Here is a 17,364-nt window from a genome sequence, read left to right as displayed (position 1 = left end):
CCGCTTAACTCTCAAAGTCCGTCGTCGCGCGTCTTCGATTGGCTGGCGCCACGTGCCATGTACGGAACTGACATTTTCCAATCCGATGCAGGTAGCGAATCACCTTGAATTGATCCATTACAGCAACAGTTTCCATCCATGATACTCCGTACACTGGTTCTATTTCAAATTTCAAGATAAATTTCAACCAAGTTGAAGTATTGATTTCTTTTTCTTTTACTTTTTCTTTCTTTTTTTCCTTTCCATTTATTTTGGGCTAAACTCTAGTAAATTCGTTTCATGAATTATAATTAATATTTTACATCTCATCAGATGATACATAAAATGATTTGTGCACGTTGACACCGTTCATAGGATGTTGCTTAGGATTCAGGTCCTCCTGGCTGCTGTTCCCACTGTGGGAAGTCTGGACTGTGGTGACAATCGCCTGCGAGTCCTCGGGCTCGATATCTGGTCTCCAGTATCTTGTCGCCGCTGCACGCTCATTTTTGGATTGCAGCGTTCCATTGCCGTTCATGCTCGACAGGGGGACGCTACCGGTCGTTCTTTTTAAACTATGGGTGGCACCATAGCTAGTTCCCCGAAACCAGCGGAAGAGTGGGCGAAGCGTGACGAGACTTCCTGCCGTTATACCAAGGCCAGCTTCAACATTTGACCAGATTGAAATATCGGCTGTTGCATCTAAGCAGCCCAGTGTGTTAGCTAGGAGTGTTTCCCGGTTTAGCGCAGGGATATCAGTGAGATCTCACAGAGGAATTCCTTGTCTTTATAGTGATGAAGGTAAGGAATACGGACTATAACGGCAGCACTCGCACTAAGTCCCAGACAATCAGCAATAGAACCAAAGGCAAAAGTATGCACATATGGCAATTTCACACTTACATGCAACCCAAGCTTAAAATACCAGCCAAAGCAGCCTTTGTCTTCGTGTTCATTTGCAGGTTCCACACCAGGGCGATGGGCAACAGACCCAGGATAAAGTCGCAGATCGTGGCGAAGACACTGTAAACGTAGGCGATCTCAATGAGGTGGTCGGTATTCATACAAGTTCCAGAAGCTCCCGGCCTCAGCCGCTGCCAGAAATACTGCACCGGGTGGCATTGCAATGTCAACATGAACCAAAATACAAGGCCCACAACAGTTGAGACGCCAATGACGACCCAGAGGAGTATCGTATGGAGTTTGGCGACCGTGAGGCGAAGAAGTGCTAGTGCGATAGAAATCTTGGCAATAACACATGTGAAGACATAGCTTGTCTGGCCGAGCCACCACCACTGTATCGAAGTGCGTAAGTCAAAGAATACGCAGAATGTCAATTTGGGATCGCTTGGGGTACACGCACAAACAACGCGGCTTCAATATGTTGAGGCTCAAGGTCTACCATCTTTCGACCTATACCATAAACCGCCCCTGTTATACCGCATAATGCGAACAATATATTCAAGGCCTGCGATTGAATTAGTTCGCTTCGACAATACCTACTACGGATACCGGTAAGACAACCACATACCATTGCGAACACCATGAAAATATCATCCCACCCGAAGGCTTTTACCAACTTCAGCCGGACAAAACATCGTAGACAGACGGAGATGAAGGAAATTCCCAGAAAAATGATGGTGACGACAAAGATTTGTTCGCTGCGGCCCTTGAATTCTACCATCGTGAAGCAAAAGAGCTTGATTAGATCAAGCAGGATGCATAATCTAGAAAGCCAAGGACATCCCCTAGGAGGAGCGGGAAAAGAGAACCACAAAAATTAGATGCAATTCAAGATATCATCCTTCCAACTGCGGGATACCAAACATTATAGGGGGGGAAGGAGAATGGGCCTTTGCGCTAAAAAAATACGCTTGACAATTACACTTTTACAGTTGCAGTGGCAAGCATGCGACTCCAGGGAGTTAGTTGCATCGAAAGTGCCGACTGGAGCCAACTCCAGGTGCCACTTCGTTGGGTGTGTGGGGATAGTGTCATTGACATTTTCGTTTTATGTGGCTCGAAAAGCAGCGCGCCGTAGAGTAGAACTTTAACGTGCCTCATAACCGGGCTTACGCTATTGGGAAGCGAGCCTACTAAGCAAGGGCATGTGCGGAACTACCAGGATGACCTCGGCTGGTCTATTGTCTACTAGTTCTTAATTTTTTTGCCCTAAGACGCAGGGGTCAAGATGCACGATGTACTACTACTATGTATGTACAAAACCGGTCCCTGTGCTGACCAGACTAAAAGTGAGAAGAAGCAATACGAAATAGTCGACTAAGGTTCTTCTATCTTGGACAAGAATTATGGGCGTCGACCACGGTACTAGAGTGGATTTCTGCCTGTGACGGTCCATAGTTCCGACGATGGAATAAGTGGAGAGACGAGGACACGGACGGGTTGTAATTACCTAACATCGAAGGTGAAGGGGTTCATCAGTGGAGGCAAACACGGACTTTGAGCGGAGCCATAGCCATCGTAATGTCCGCTCCGGCCCGACAATGTAACAAACAGTTCGCCAGGAATCTCAAGAACCTCTCCAAACCTCAATTATGAATAGACTATAAAGAGACGTTGGCATCCGATAATGTACTAATGTGCTTTGCAGAATGTTCCTTGAAAATATGAACGGGACGTGCTTATAATAATCACATGGGCTACCATTGGCCTTGAAGAAATGTAGGTTAACTACTGACAGAAATTACCTAAGGAGCCCATCTGCCAAGTGAGGCTAGTTAGAAGAGCCACCAAATCCATTTCCCTTAAACTTTTTCTTTTTCTTTTCTTTTTTACCAGAGCTAAATAAGCTATGCACATTCCAGACCGTGCTATAGGGTAGAGTGGGTGAACAATCCATGGTTCACGATCCTACCCGCTTGCTATAATTGTAATGGTATTTAATTAATATACCGCCTAACGAGTTATAGGTTTTGGTCGAAGATGTCAGGAACATTTAACTTATGGAGTAGGGTAAGTTAAATAGTACCCCTCTAGATTCTTACATTCTGAAGGATCATCATCACATGCGTAACCCCAGTCGTCTCTTCTTGGAGATCGAATACGAGAATGAAACTCTTTTGTGCGTGGTACCCTAGCATCAAGTGCTGATCGGAGATCCAGATGGGAAAACAGACTGAGTACTCCGTAATTGATCCCATCTTATGATCGACATGATAGAATTCACGACTTGCAGCAAGTTGGTCGAAGCAATGGCTACTAAGATTCTTCCATCATTTGGATCAGCACACCGAAAACCAGCCATAAACCGCTAACTACCCCTTTTTAGCCTCCAGCGCGTCTATCACCATCGCTAAGCAGTGCGTGAGGATCACTAGTTTCTAGACTATTCTCTAAACCTTGTTTTTCTTTCGAGGATATCCCGTCTGATTGTCCATGAGTTTAGAATTAACTCTCACTGACTCATTTAGAACCCTATATGCGCATACACTTGCATTATTTTACCCACAACGGCATGGCGACTCGTGCACATGTTGACTAATCCCTAAAAAGCGACACCGCGACGATAGGTTACATTCAAAGTAACGGGCATACTGGGAGTTCAACCAATTTGGGCCTTAGCGGCTTAGCCCTAAGTTCGTAGGGTCTGGATCCCACCCCACAGGAGTGGCATCCGGGAATCCACAGTAATTTATCTGCTTTGCCGATGGGATATGTTTAGCACGTCCTTCGCCTGCGTCATTGCCTTATGCTGTGCATAATAAGATTAAAATAGGGCAGAAGCGTGACGCTGCAAGCACATTGACACCCTTTCATTCGCCCTACCACTTTTGCATACATATGTATATTACTATATACTAGTAGGTATTATGTACGGAGATATACGTATCTACTACGTATAGAAATAGGTAGGCCCTTCACTAGATGCGAGCACAAGCTAGAATATTTCTCCTCCCCGGACCTCGAAGACATCCTGTGGAGAAGCCCGATCTAGTGCCCTGTCAAGCAAGATCACTATTCGTTATATTTGGCGAGAGGCCTCGTAGTGGCCCATTTCGAAACCGCAGCGGTTTGTTTCATCAACCAAGGCACTACTTTCGTAAGGCGTGAAATGCATATCAATTATGCTATTTGGGTAATTATTAGTGCAAATCCACTGCCGGAAGCGGCATCTGTCTTCCCCCTTTTTCTTAGCTTCTCTCGTTCAACTGCCGCAGCGGGTAATGTTGGTTTAGGTACCTTTTTCCGTGGTGTAATGGATCCTGTAAGGAGAGGGCAACAATTGCTTGTAGACGGTGCTATGTTGATCAAATCCTGGTGTGGCAATCTAAACCCGATACGTAGCTAATACTATCATTTAAATTCAACTATCGCGAAAGTCTAACCTTACACCGAAGAGAAGAGCCGGCTTTCGGTATTCAAACCGGCAACAAGTCCGGAGAACAAGCGCTTGAACTTTGAGGGGCGAGCTTAGCTTCCTCTCGACAGCGCACGTTGGGCTGGAAAAAATGTTTCAGGCTATCTCACTCTGACACAGACATCGTATCACGATCTTGCTTGACATGCATAAGGCTGGGGTCCTTTTCTATGGATATTGTCAGTTAAAAACGTGCGCGGGTGTCACGTCCGTGGGATATTTTTAGTTGGAAGCAACATAGCAAATTGTTTATGTGAAACCGACCTACAGTGAACTGGCATCGCACCTAAACTCTTATCACGGAGAGATAAGGATTTCTTATCCAACCTTCTTCCAGTCGGTGCGCTACAAAACTCATTAAATCAGACCGTCGAGAGAAGTCATCTGTTGAAGCATTGCTGAGGTCATTTTTGTATATTGCATATTTTGTTCGGTATGCTGGTCCACACTGCCTTTTGCGGCCAGTGCTCGACAAGCAATGCCTGTCAGTGTCAGCACCTCCAAGAACGGGGGCTATCTATATCTACTAGATCTTCTTTTGAAGACCCACAATGTTGCACCATTATCAACTTTTGCCCCTCATATAAACACTCAACTTCGATCAATGACTGCCACCATTCCGTTGAACAACTGATAGATACATAATGAAACCCGTTATTCACGCGTCCACTACGCTGTCCCACAAGGGCGGCTGTCGGCCATGCTCCAAGAACAAATTGGAATGCAGGGACTAGACACGAAATCGTGCTATTCCGATGTGTCAAACTACCCCACCGATGATGCTGAAGGTAGGCAGTGAGATGTGGTAGGACTCTGATCTTGTGGTTACGGAAGTTTCCATTTGCTAGTTACAAATGGTCATTGCTCAAAGATAACTCCAGTATCCGGGTACTCCTTGCAAGTTTGTGTGGCAGCCACCACATATCGTTGTCCGTTATACGGGAATACAGCGTCTATTCTAGGGCTTATGCATGGAATCATCGCAAGACACAAGCCGTCTGTTTAGATCCGTTAAGTCACAATGGTGACCAAGAAACTAAAAGGCAAGCCAGCACAGCAACATAATATGTATGATTGTCTAATAACTTTAAATGATGTGATGAGCCCTTTTATAAAGCAACTGTGTCCTGAATAGAGGTCCTGCTCGCTTCTGAAATCAGGTATGTATAGTCACCTATATACATGTAGTAGAGCATCATGTGATGAAATATTATGCACTAGAAATAGGTTGTGGATGAATGGAAAAAATACCAGTGGCCATCTTTAGCTTTTCCACTTGGCATCAGGCTGCTCCTGGAACTTCTGAAGAATGGAAACGATGTTCTCCAGAGCCTTCACCTCGCGGGTCAACTGCTCCTGGATCTTCGCCTCGGTTTCGGCGGAGACATCGGCGGTACTGGAGGCCAGGGACTTGTAGAAGGTCTTGTTGTCAGGGGCAGCACCCATGGCCAGGTTGAAGACCGGCTTTATAGCCCAACCGTGGTGCTTGCTGAGGGTTTCTTTGTAGGCTCCGCGGAAGGAGTCGGCGAGCTTCTCGGAAGTGTTGTCGACGTGGCGGCGGAGGGATTGGGTAGTGAAGTCAAGACCCCTATTTAAAGTTGACGTGGTTAGTTAATTAAACAAGTATGACCATGTCATATATTCGAAACATCTATAAGTGGAGACGTTCGACCCCTAATAGCCACCGGAGAGTAACAATCAGTCCATACCTAACAAGCCAGAGCAGACCTTCAGACGCAGTGTGTTTCTTGGTCTTCAGCTCATTCACAGAGAGAGACTGAACAGTCTCAGACTCAGCAGGGGCAGCCAGCTGCCGGTCTTTGAGTTTCTATACCGAAGTTAGATTTTCATGCAGTTTGAACATGGGGTAGAAAGTTCCGAACCTTGACATTTCCAAGGAGGTCGTTCTTGACGGGAGTGAATGCTGCGGAGCCGAGCACATCTATATATCGTCAGGACTGAACAGGTTATATGATCAATTCAGTTCAATTACGTACCGAACAAAGTAGTCAGGGATTCGGAGGCTTCGAGGAACTCGGTGGTAGAGATGGACTTGTCTGCGCCAACGGGAACATCGGCAAAGGACCTCTTGAGGCCATCAAACCAGGTCTGGGAAGCCATTTTGAATTGTAATGTACGAGGATAAGGGGATGAGAGAAAAGAGTAAAGAAATAGCTGAGTAGAATAGAGAGAAAGGAGACAGTTGAGGGGCACACCAGCTGTTATGTTTAACTGTCACACCGCCGTTAGCGGGACAATGGCCACGCAAGCGGCCAGGCCAATCAGCGGGTCCAGACCCTGGCCCCCTGATTTGCATCTGCAAACGAATCAAACAGCCCAAACAAAGCAAAGCTGTGACCAGGGCCAAAGAACAACGACGTCATCGCCAGAAATCCACCTTTAGACCTGGCGCTGATCGATCGGTTCCTGATTGCACATCCCCTCTGTGGATCGTGATAGGTCCGGGGCTAATCAAACTTATTCTTCTAATGCTATATAAAACCTCTCTCCTTATATTCACGTCTGGTGGTTGTGGAAACGTGCAATGAGCACTCATGACCCCCTAGCTCAGCATGCTGGCGACACAATGGAGACCGACCTTCACACCGCATTTGATGACCACCACCATGGTCTGGAACCGGATTTCTACACAGCTGAGAAGTTGGTAAGGGTATTATCATTGTATACACTGTCAGGAAAACTAATCGCCGCTAAAGCGTTATGCTTCAGCCAACCACGTCCATATAACGAGCAGACGATTCTTCATAGGGCCAATCCCCAAAGGCTGGCTGCAAAACCACCGCAAGTCATGGTATAAAACGCGACTTAGATTCAAGAATTACTCCTCCAAAACCGTTACTTTTCGGGCGGAGACCGATGTTGCACAGTACACAGAGGACCCGGGGCGAATTGAGCTATCTCCAGAACAGACAAAGCACGATGAGCCAGAGAATACCACAGAGGGTGAACAAGAAGAGGACTCCAGTGAGCAGGAGGCTAGTGGTAGTAGGGCCCTCAGAACCTTAAGTGAACCACTAGGGGAAACCACTGAATTACCCTCCTCCCATACCTCTGACCCACCAGGCCCCTCAATGTTGGTCCCAGAGAGGCATAACCGGACTCCAGCTAGTACAGGAACAGATGCGCAATCTTATATGACAGCAAGGGAGATTGCCCCCAGTCCAGATAGCGTGGGGCAGGCCTCGGATGACCACAGCAGTGGGGAGACCATAAGACCACTGAGCAAACCAACATCAAGGACCATGAGTCAGTATGAGGCCAGTCAGTCAAGCACCATGGCATCGCAAAGTGAACTTGGATCTACGACCCCGTTGCTAAGATCTAGTTCACTTCTCAAAGGTAAAGGACGAGTTACTAGAGCACTCTCAACACCTGACCCCGAAACTCAGGAAGTTGAGAGTACCGAAGACCTGGGCGATGAACGGCTTCGCTTCCACAAGCGAGCCATTAAATACAACGATCATCTTCTACATAGACAGCAACGACTTCGATCTCGGATTTCGAGTGCACATAATATGGTCTCAGGAACTTTGTCCCGTCGACACAAAGTAAAAGCAGGCGAGATTATCAAGGCTGAAAGGATGCTTGTTCGAATCGAGGAGACGGAACATGAACTCCCCGAAGACTACGGTGAAAACGACAGTTGGAGGATGGAAACTAGGGTTGCCGATAATTGGAGGGAATTCTTAGTGGTTTTTAGAGCGACGTCCGATGAGGAAGCGCCATTTACTCTCCAGATGTACAAGACGCGTGTTATCCCCGAGATACAGAGATACAACACTAAAGCGAAACCTTATCATGCGATCTCATTAGGTCGCAGGAAGGCAAAGTTGAACCTGTACTCTTCTCTGGATAAGACTATTGTGATCTGGGGTCCCTGCAAGCGTGGCACAAAGATTTACATCATACGGCCTAAATCTACAGCGCACGCTGTTGAATGGTACACATCTCTAGGTTATGCGTTAGGACGACGCCGGGCGTCTTCACTTTCGATTAACGTACCTGACCTTGGGGTATCACTTACATTTGAAAACCCTTTTGAGCAGTTGGAAGCGCGTCTCGAGGCGAATGAGAGAAATGGGATACTTGCTCATTCTGCACCGCCGAAAGCCGCCGCCGCAGAGATCATTATACGTGGTTGCTTTGAATTGTTGGATAAACATCCTGAATGGACCGATGTATTGCATAAATGGTCTAAAACTGAAAGAATGGGCCTTGCTTGGAAGCGATACGACCGTTTGGAATGGGTCCACGGCATCAATGAGGAAAGAATGTACGGAACCCTGGCAATGCAAAGAACTCACGAGCTCGAGCTACGACCGCGACAACATTATCGTACACATGTGCATAATGACGACAAGAGAGACGAAGAGCCAGAGCCAGTAGAGGGCTTCCTGATTCGCCTTACATCGCAAAGAGGTGTGCATCAACGCATGAACAAAATGTTCTTCAAGCGCCTGTACTGTTTCACTCAAGACCATTACTTGTTTTTCTGCAGACCCGCGAAGTCCCTGCCGCCGGCTCCCCCGAGACTTTATGCAGATGATTCGAATATTCCATCAACACAAGACATTCTGAATGAAATGCCACTTTCATATGATGTTGATCCGTTTCCACTACAGGACGGAGAGATAACTTGGCTCTCAAGTGGCAATAAGGAGCACATCAAGAGACATGACGAGGAAGCATTTGCACAGCTTCGCAGGAACCTCCACAATCTGACTAATGCTGATGGCTACATCGATATCTGCCAAGTGCAGGAAGTGCGTGATGTGCACCGTGACAGTTGCCCTGCCGACCGAAATATCCGGGAAGGCCCAGATGTTGAGTTCAACCCTGAAGCAAGAGACACTCGGCGAGATGATGGTGCAACCCAGAAGTTCGACGACGATAGAACATTTGAGATGCTTCTGAATAATGACCTTATTGTCCGGTTCCAGGCGTACGATGAGGGGACTAAGAAGGAATGGATGAAGAGACTTGATGCCCTTGTGAAATACTGGAAAGCACGGTGTGCAGCTGATGCGGCGGAGCTCAAAATCTTGCGGCAGCGCAACCTAGAAATACTGGATATCGACGAAGAGATGGAGTCTATTGTCGGGCAATTCGCCAGAAAGTGGGAGGTTAGGATGGCAGAAGCGTCACCTTTGTTACACAATATGTGTGCTTTGACCGGATGTCGCGCGATCAAGGTAGGTCACATATGCACTTTTCGGGTAATCAATGGTGCTAATATTTCCCAGATGTCCGGCCAACTCTTTCGAAAACCCCGGCGGCACTCAACATTCAAGCGATGTAACGTTATTCTTACTGACGGGAAATTGTTGATTTTCCGAAACTCGTTGAGAAAGCGTAACGGTGCTGAGATCCCTCATGTCCATTCTAGCCTTGAAGCAACTATAGATCTAAGCGACTGCTACGTTTACTCGGGGCTGTTGACAGAGTCTGATCTGCTCTACACCAACCAAACTTTCGATAGCAATCGCCCAAGCCATCGCACCCTGCCCCGGGCTTATCTTTCTACGGACGCTTATACGAGCAGTGATGAAGACATGGCCATTACCTTCGTGGTTTGGCATCCTTTGCGCAAGAACCTCTTTCGAGCACTTGAGCAAGGGGAGAAAGGCCAAACAAAGCAGACGCTGAAGCAAGTTTCCAAGCTAGGTGTTCATGGGCGAACTGCCGTATTTAAAGCACGGAGCCGGGTAGACAAAGACCGCTGGGTCATGAGCATTGCATCCGAGATTGATCGGCTGCAAGAAAGCAAACCGGAAGATGTTCGCGTAATTGCAACAAACGGTTAGCCAAGTCAAATACCTGAGTTCACCGGATGAACCACAACTTCTAGTCCGACATATTGGGCCTGTTGCTCAACTCATTGCGTGCTTCCTACGCTCACTGCCTTATATAGGTTTCCTGCATCTTCTACGTATTCATACATGTGTCTTTATAATAATACAAAAGCTCTATGTACAGTACAGCATATACCCATAATGGCAAGAAGTAGAAGCCTCTTATGATAGAACAGGTCGCTCTAACTTGACCGCTTCCTTCGACACACGATCCCTTACCTCATGACGATAATTATCCCCTAACTTCCGCTCATCATCACCCTCGACAAGTCCCTGCTCCCAGTCCGTCCATTTAAGCATCCTAAACCGCGGATACATCACAGCCATCACCCTTCCCGTGATCAGACTAATACTCACAGGCCCATAAGTATTACTATCAAGCGACCTCTTCGGATCCGCCGCATCACCCTCCAACCAAACATGATTGAACGGCACAATCTGCGAGGGCTTCATACAGGGATCGCGAGTTGTGATCCGATCCCCGGGAAGCCCAACCACACGTTTAATAGCAATATGGCCCGGATTGGCTGGCGACCTAGCAAAGAAAAAAATAACAGTCAATGACCACCCTCCCAACAAAAAAAACCCCCCTATAGAAATTTCGAGCAGAAAACATACCGAAACGTGACAACCATCCCCCTCTCCAACCTCCTCGTCCGCTCCCAAGGCCACCCGGCCCCGCCCCACGGCCACATATTCACAAGTACCATATCGCGCTTCGTATGCATCTGCTCGTAGTCCTCGTTGAGGTAGGGCGTCATTGACGGCCCGCTAACCCACATGACCCCCAGGACATGTTCAGAGAAGAAGAGCCCAATCGGAACAATGGGCGCTAATATGCGAAGAACGCGAAAGCCTGTGCGGACTGGAACGGGGAGCGTCGCATAGCGACTTCGGAAGTGAGAGAAGAGGGAGAATGGCTTGCGAGATGGTTCTGGGGCGGGTTGAGTGGGGGGTGGTGGTGCTGCGGTGGAGGATGGAGGTTGGGTTGGGGACGGTGATGATCCGAATTGTGATCGGAATTTCGCGGCTTCTGGTGTGAGGACTTGGTATTTGGGGCCGGGGGGCTTTTGCGATGAGCCTATGTTTGTCGGCATGAGGGCGGGTTCTTCTTTTCGTGGTGTCGCGTGTTGGGATTTATGGGGCCATGGACGGCGTAGTAAGGCGTTGTTGGTAGGATTTTATTGGTAGGACAATTGCGCCTTTGTAGGTGTATTATATTTGGTGCAATGGCTGGTTATCGTGGAGTTGTGCTGCAGTTACGAGATTGATATGGAATCAACTGTGCTATCGTTGGACGCGGTGATATCAGAGGTGTGCTGCTGTTTGCAGTGTTTGCAATATATCTTATATGCCACTTTATCTGATGCTTCCTGGTGTATATTCAAAATCAGATAGCTGAAATCTTTGCAAGCGAGGCGAGATCAACTATGCTGTGCATCCTCTTGGTTCCATTCATCTAGTAGTATTAGATTGTTCTAGTCGCCGTGATACTTTTGATCATACATGACTCACCAGGTAAGAACTTAAAATTCAGTGATCTCTTTGCAGTCTAGAATGTCTACTACTACATTGATTTATCCAAAGCTCGTGGAAAAAAACACACATTAGAGCATGTTAGCTCAGGGGAAGAGCGTAAGTTTAATCACGTGATCCAATCAAACTTGTTCAATAAACTAACATATAAACAGGCCGGGCTCATAACCCGGAGGTACGATTTGTCCTTTCACCAGCCAATCACAATCCGATTCCTAACAAAAAATAGGTCCCTGGATCGAAACCAGGACATGCTATGTGCAACCGAATCTTTTTTTTCGGTTCTTCCCTATAATGTAATCCCCTTAGCAACTTTTTGAGTTCCGCAAGGTATTTTTACAGGTTGTGGTCTATAACAAACACTTCTCTAGTCCAAGCATTATAACCGTGTCAGCAACAGCAACAGACGGCGAAGACATCCTTCTTGCTATGCTTTTCAAGTCTTTATTATGATTTTATACAAGGTAGTACTTCAGGCCCTAAAGCCTTTCGCTCAACAATATGGATAATCTCTTTTAAATTATGAATTTGGCTATATATGCAAAGCATCTTATTTTTTATGCTATATGTGTACCACAGTACAAGCACGACAGCATTATTCTTAGGCCAAGAAAGAGACATAAATTAATTGAAAATCCAGTTTTTCAACCACCATCCTGAATTGAAAGTAGCTATTAGTATATCTTCAACTTTACTGTGCAGGCTATAGGATAAGGACCGCAACTTGCACTTGCATATGAAGGTATGTACTATTTTAATGAAACAGGCTTCGTAATAGGCTTGGTTGCTATCCAGATGGCGACTTCCTTCAAACTGGCCATCTAATAGAAGTCTTCCCAATAGTCCCTCCCTCCGGCTCCGTTTGGGCTTATAGCTTATGATGTAAAACGTTTGGTAGAAGTATCTATTGGTCGTAGTAGAAGACCTATTCTCAATTTCTCATCAGGGTTCTATGGTTGAGTATGATAACAACATGATAATTAATCAATTATGTACGAGCGGTTGGTAGTTCTGAACTGCAGGGCTGCCGATAAGCACTGAGTACAAAAGCCCTTGGAGGTTTGAGAATTCGTGTAAGACTCTTCTGGTCTCCAGTCTTATTGAAGGGGGTAATATATATCTACTGTTTTTCCCCTTTGCGGGCCCCGCTTTCTTAGCTATGCGATGGTTCCTGTGTGATTCGAGCTGAGTTTAGTGCGCTGGGACGGTTCAGGAGAATGACAGGGTGTCCGGTGGGCGACCGAACATTGAGTCACTGACAATTGACCGGGTCAAAAAGGGCTAATCTACTCGACTCCCTGTGGATACTAATCGAGGAAGCAGACTCTCTTGTTGATTGGGTCTGGTCGAATGCGCTTGTGGGGTGGTTAAATGTAGGGGTTGTCTGGTTTACTTGACAGTGCAGTTAGATGGATTATGTTCGAAGGAGGGTATTATTCTTGGGTCCTCAGATATATAACCGACCCCTTCACTCGGTTTCGGGGTCGCGCCATATAGCAAGACGTAAAGCACCTCGTACGGGGGCCGAGAACAACAAAGCCTTAACAATGGCCTACTTGTACGGACGCTCCGACCTGTTAGATACCGTGTAATATATTATATGTATATAAACCTGGGAAGCATCCGCGGATAAGAAGGCAGCGCCCCTCCCACCCACCCCCAGGGTTTGGCTTACCGCTTAGAAGAAAGAATAAATAGCGAATACTATCATACCAGCTACTTGAAGAGATACATCATATCTTATACACACCACGTTAAAAAAAAAACATGGAGAATGAACACCGGTAGGTGCAGAAAGACATAGAATAAAAAGAGAAGCCGAACGCGGGGGTCGAACCCGCAACCTTGAGATACCGTGACGAATAAGAGTCTCACGCTCTACCGATTGAGCTAGCCCGGCTACTTGTTGAAAGCAGGTCCATTTTAATGTTATACAGGTCCAAAGCTTAGATTTCTAAATTACCATTACCTCGAGTACCACACAAGTACGGAGTACCATGTCCATGAAACCACAAGTAAGTGCTCGGCCTTGTAGTCAACTCACTTCAAGTCTTGACATCAGAGTGAACTGTCTAGATCCAAAGAATGTACATCCTTCTATATTACCTGAATCTTCCTCATTAGAGGTCATTAGCAGTCTTCCAATAGTTAAGGGTAGACACGAGCATTGCGATATTTCTTCCAGCAACACAACGTATAGCCTGCATGATACACCGGTTTTCGAGCCACGTTAATAGAGCCGTGACGGGGATACATTTAGAGTCATGGTAGTCACGAAGTATAATGAATGAGTTATAAGAGAGCAATATATAAACAAACCCGATTCATGAAGAAATGCGAACAGCAGCCGGCAACTATGGCAGTGGGATAGTATGTCATGAGCCTGCTATCGACTATAGCAACGCTGGCCATATTTCCATCATAATATAGACTAAAATGGAATAAGATAAACATTATATCTGTAGGTCTTACCAGCATGTTTACTTCTTGTAGTGTTGCAGTTCGCACATAGGACATACGGAGCTTAAAGCTCGATCCGTTATTGCAGGATCATGTAGGCAAAAAAGAAAACGGCATCCAACAAGCAGCCGGGCTAGCTCAATCGGTAGAGCGTGAGACTCTTAGTCGTCACGGTATCTCAAGGTTGCGGGTTCGACCCCCGCGTTCGGCTTCTCTTTTTGCTTTTGGCTTTTTGCAGCCGATCTGTATTTGCTACCGCGTGCGACATGCCAGTGTCTATGGACCGTGGCCTGTCAACGAGAAACTAGAGGGGTGACCATGGAGATCTTACTGTCCGACCAGCCTCGACCGAAAGTGGTGAGATCCGCAACTTTATCGGGCAACAATACCCATTAAGATAGCATTACCTTACATTGGCAGGCAATAATTGGATAGAGACTAGCTGCCGCAACGGATAAGAACGACAAGGCATATATAAGTTACACCAATCAGACAAAAGCAAATGATCAACTTTGAATGTCTCCCAAATCAACCCTTGTATGGACTCGCTCAATCTCTACTCAGCCGGCAGCTATTCGCGTTCAAGTATGGTCGAGCTGGACCCACCGTACAGCGTTCCCTTGGGTGCTTTCTCTTCGGTCAGTAGCCTCACCATCGCCGTTAATTCACGTATTTGTTCTTTCAGCTGAACGACCTCCAGAGTGCAACTGTCCATAGCCATGTTGGGTGTCGTATCCTGGACACTCTGCTTCCAGCTATCATCGATTGCAAAATCCACTTCCTCGGCGGCATGCTCCCATTCCTGCACGTCATCGTCATCTTCTTCTCCACGACGACGATTCCATCTTATCCGACGGGCTTCGCGAACTTCAAGGGACGCTGTTACGAGAAGAATTGGTGAGTAGATGATACCCATGACAACATCATTTAGCTTGGCGTAGTAGCTGCGTGGGAGCCACCATTCGAAGGGTGCGATTAGGAAGATAATCTCGAGGAGGTTGAACGCTATAATCCCGTCAATATGGCGAGACTGTCAGCTAGTATAAGGAATGACTTACGAGGGATGAAGACATTCTCGTCCGGCGCCCGGACGTAGGACATCGTTTTCTGCGCAAAGACTGCCATATACTCGTCAATCGCGTTTCCTGAGATATCTTCGTATGCGCTGTTGTATAGAGCGATAAGGATATTCAGCAGAACTGCCAGGCGTCAGTAAAGTTATGAATTGCAGAGTAGAGAACTGGACCGAACCTGTCATGATGATAAAATTGAATAAATAATAAAGGATAATGCCGAACGGGTACGCGAAATCCTCGAAAGTGCCAAACTCCGGGCTTTGCATTATACTGTTTGCCATGCCCTGCACGATATTTTTTACAACAGGGATATCGGACTCGACCTGAGCCATCCCGTAAAACCCCTGGAAGAAGCCCGCTAGGACAACGAAGAGGAGAGCAAAGAATATCAAGCTCTCCTTCATCATAACTCTCAGAACGACAAACATGGCTCCGAAGAACCGGAACGAGTCCAGATATAGCATCATACGCATCCAGAACATTGGCCCCGCAAACGCCAATAAGTTGTAGCTTAGTTCATTGAGTGTTTGTCTCTTCTGATCATCAGCTGAAGGTGAGTGCGTTAGAGCAGCGACACGAACGAAAAAGGAGACAGCAAGAATGGCGTATAGCGTGGAATTGAAGGCATTCCAGAAATCAAAGTAGTGCCGCCCGATCTTCCATACTTTAGTTAACTCGTCACAGATGAATGCAAGAGTCATCACATAGAGGATTCCTTCCCCGACATCGAGGTCTCCGGCTCGATTGACAGTATTGATGACTTGAGTGTAGAGTGCAAGGTATACTAGAGAGACAGCAATTTGACATGTGTTCTGATACAGAGGAGTTCTCATCCTATCGGGGTGGAAATGGATTGTAAAGTTCGTATTATCTTTTTCATGATAGGGAACGAAGTTCGTTGGGTTGCCATCCTGTTGGCAAAACCAGCCGTTCCAGAGGTATTTGATGCACTTCTGATACCCAGAAGATCCGATAATTCTCAAAGCATGAAGGTCTACAGCACGCTCAATGACGTTAGCCGGTACAGTCTCCTCTCCGTCGATGAAGATCGAATACCGCTTGAGCAGGGTATGGATCAGTAGAAAATCTTGGTTCTCTTCGGTTTCAATTCTATACGAAGCGTTATTAGTCGAGTAAGTAGCCGCCGGGTGGATATTGTAGGGTCATTACATGCGCTTGGCTATAACCTCACATGCGAGGGCCCGACTCTCGTGGAGATCAGAATCCCAAAGCTCCTCTATAGCTTGAATTTTGAACCAACGTAGGCATACAAGCAAGCAAAATACAACACAGCCATGGAGGTCTTCGCCGCCGGCTTGTTTCGCAGTTCGCACAACGCTCTCTGTAATGACGCGACTGGTTGGACTGGTGATGATGCTTTCTTCAACCTCGCAGGGAATAACCTGTTCAATCTGGTACTTCAGCCTAAGAGCCACTTTAGTTACTTCCTTGGCAGGACCAGTGGAAGCAACCGGATCCGAATCGTAGGCAGGAAGTACTGTTAAATCATGTTAACACCGACTTGCATTGCACGGCGCAGCTATGTGAGGATCGGGGATGCGTACACCGGCGACGCTCTAGTTGTAGATGACGTCGAGCACGTCCAGTATCAGCCTTTAAGATATTTCGCCAAAGCCCCATACTGAGCAATGGATACCTGAGTCTCTATAATAAAGAAAATTGGTGCGCAGAAGGACGAGGGGGAACGAAGGTTCGTTAAAGCTTCTTGAGATCCAAATACTAGTACCAGTAGCTTATCCCGCGTGCCCCACTCCCAGCCAGCCACCGCCGCAATTGGTGCTTTGAGAGTTTGCGTACGAATCAATACCAATATGGAACGGACCTCTTCTACGGAGTAACTATTCTTGATATTGTGTACGCATGACCAGGGTAGAGTGGAATGGTATACGATCCAAACAAATTGAACCAGGTCTTTCGAATCACTAATGCCAACAATGCTAGATTGTGACCAAAAAAAGAAGAAAGTTTTGATAGTAGGTGTCTAACAAGGTACCACCGATCTTGACCCGCAGGTCAAAGAAACTTATGTACATGAGAATGC

The 17,364-nt window shown here is 46.7% G+C and overlaps 5 protein-coding genes and 2 non-coding genes across 7 annotated transcripts; 2 read left to right on the top strand and 5 right to left on the bottom strand.

Annotated features, from left to right (window-relative positions):
* Positions 1-188: 188 nt before the first annotated feature.
* BDV38DRAFT_244767 (putative integral membrane protein) lies at positions 189-1,964 on the bottom strand. Its single transcript, XM_032054364.1, has 5 exons — positions 1,511-1,964; positions 1,343-1,447; positions 883-1,274; positions 750-814; positions 189-681 (listed from the first exon to the last, which is right to left on the bottom strand). Exons 1-5 carry the CDS (start codon positions 1,661-1,663, stop codon positions 299-301), a joined length of 1,098 nt encoding a protein of 365 aa, XP_031914559.1. The 5' UTR covers positions 1,664-1,964; the 3' UTR covers positions 189-298.
* Positions 1,965-5,410: 3,446 nt separating this feature from the next.
* On the bottom strand, positions 5,411-6,566 carry BDV38DRAFT_244764 (GLTP domain-containing protein). The gene is made up of 4 exons (XM_032054363.1): positions 6,355-6,566; positions 6,241-6,299; positions 6,067-6,185; positions 5,411-5,945 (listed from the first exon to the last, which is right to left on the bottom strand). The coding sequence occupies exons 1-4, from the start codon at positions 6,476-6,478 to the stop codon at positions 5,621-5,623; spliced, it is 627 nt and encodes a 208-aa protein (XP_031914558.1). The 5' UTR covers positions 6,479-6,566; the 3' UTR covers positions 5,411-5,620.
* Positions 6,567-6,768: 202 nt separating this feature from the next.
* BDV38DRAFT_72907 (PH domain-containing protein) lies at positions 6,769-10,501 on the top strand. Its single transcript, XM_032063844.1, has 3 exons — positions 6,769-7,022; positions 7,075-9,570; positions 9,622-10,501. Exons 1-3 carry the CDS (start codon positions 6,903-6,905, stop codon positions 10,180-10,182), a joined length of 3,177 nt encoding a protein of 1,058 aa, XP_031914557.1. The 5' UTR covers positions 6,769-6,902; the 3' UTR covers positions 10,183-10,501.
* BDV38DRAFT_72914 (putative mitochondrial inner membrane protease subunit Imp2) lies at positions 10,288-11,674 on the bottom strand. The gene is made up of 2 exons (XM_032063845.1): positions 10,849-11,674; positions 10,288-10,765 (listed from the first exon to the last, which is right to left on the bottom strand). Exons 1-2 carry the CDS (start codon positions 11,325-11,327, stop codon positions 10,393-10,395), a joined length of 852 nt encoding a protein of 283 aa, XP_031914556.1. The 5' UTR covers positions 11,328-11,674; the 3' UTR covers positions 10,288-10,392.
* Positions 11,675-13,582: 1,908 nt separating this feature from the next.
* BDV38DRAFT_t115 lies at positions 13,583-13,666 on the bottom strand. Its single transcript has one exon. It is a non-coding gene; the product is annotated as a tRNA-Lys (tRNA).
* A 687-nt stretch (positions 13,667-14,353) lies between these two features.
* Positions 14,354-14,437, top strand: BDV38DRAFT_t120. Its single transcript has one exon. It is a non-coding gene; the product is annotated as a tRNA-Lys (tRNA).
* Positions 14,438-14,743: 306 nt separating this feature from the next.
* Positions 14,744-16,977, bottom strand: yvc1 (putative potassium ion channel Yvc1). Its single transcript, XM_032054362.1, has 5 exons — positions 16,868-16,977; positions 16,473-16,800; positions 15,478-16,412; positions 15,285-15,425; positions 14,744-15,231 (listed from the first exon to the last, which is right to left on the bottom strand). The coding sequence occupies exons 1-5, from the start codon at positions 16,941-16,943 to the stop codon at positions 14,798-14,800; spliced, it is 1,914 nt and encodes a 637-aa protein (XP_031914555.1). The 5' UTR covers positions 16,944-16,977; the 3' UTR covers positions 14,744-14,797.
* Positions 16,978-17,364: the final 387 nt, after the last annotated feature.

This window comes from Aspergillus pseudotamarii, assembly GCF_009193445.1.
Source record: "Aspergillus pseudotamarii strain CBS 117625 unplaced genomic scaffold BDV38scaffold_21, whole genome shotgun sequence".
NCBI classification, from domain to species: Eukaryota; Fungi; Ascomycota; class Eurotiomycetes; order Eurotiales; family Aspergillaceae; genus Aspergillus; species Aspergillus pseudotamarii.
The sequence above is the reverse complement of the archived record's forward strand: the minus strand, read 5'-3'. Positions and strand labels throughout refer to the sequence as shown.

Coding starts and splice junctions, on each gene's coding strand:
- BDV38DRAFT_244767 (XM_032054364.1), bottom strand. CDS start 1,663: ATGGTAGAATTCAAGGGCCGCAGCGAACAAATCTTTGTCGTCACCATC. Junction 1,448..1,510: donor TTTTCATGGTGTTCGCAATG/GTATGTGGTTGT, acceptor ATTCAATCGCAG/GCCTTGAATATATTGTTCGC. Junction 815..882: donor ATTTTAAGCTTGGGTTGCAT/GTAAGTGTGAAA, acceptor TCTGGGACTTAG/TGCGAGTGCTGCCGTTATAG.
- BDV38DRAFT_244764 (XM_032054363.1), bottom strand. CDS start 6,478: ATGGCTTCCCAGACCTGGTTTGATGGCCTCAAGAGGTCCTTTGCCGAT. Junction 6,300..6,354: donor ATCCCTGACTACTTTGTTCG/GTACGTAATTGA, acceptor GACGATATATAG/ATGTGCTCGGCTCCGCAGCA. Junction 6,186..6,240: donor ACCTCCTTGGAAATGTCAAG/GTTCGGAACTTT, acceptor ACTTCGGTATAG/AAACTCAAAGACCGGCAGCT.
- BDV38DRAFT_72907 (XM_032063844.1), top strand. CDS start 6,903: ATGAGCACTCATGACCCCCTAGCTCAGCATGCTGGCGACACAATGGAG. Junction 7,023..7,074: donor TCTACACAGCTGAGAAGTTG/GTAAGGGTATTA, acceptor TCGCCGCTAAAG/CGTTATGCTTCAGCCAACCA. Junction 9,571..9,621: donor CCGGATGTCGCGCGATCAAG/GTAGGTCACATA, acceptor AATATTTCCCAG/ATGTCCGGCCAACTCTTTCG.
- BDV38DRAFT_72914 (XM_032063845.1), bottom strand. CDS start 11,327: ATGCCGACAAACATAGGCTCATCGCAAAAGCCCCCCGGCCCCAAATAC. Junction 10,766..10,848: donor GGGATGGTTGTCACGTTTCG/GTATGTTTTCTG, acceptor TTTCTTTGCTAG/GTCGCCAGCCAATCCGGGCC.
- yvc1 (XM_032054362.1), bottom strand. CDS start 16,943: ATGGGGCTTTGGCGAAATATCTTAAAGGCTGATACTGGACGTGCTCGA. Junction 16,801..16,867: donor ACAACTAGAGCGTCGCCGGT/GTACGCATCCCC, acceptor ATGATTTAACAG/TACTTCCTGCCTACGATTCG. Junction 15,232..15,284: donor CGAGAATGTCTTCATCCCTC/GTAAGTCATTCC, acceptor ACGGGATTATAG/CGTTCAACCTCCTCGAGATT.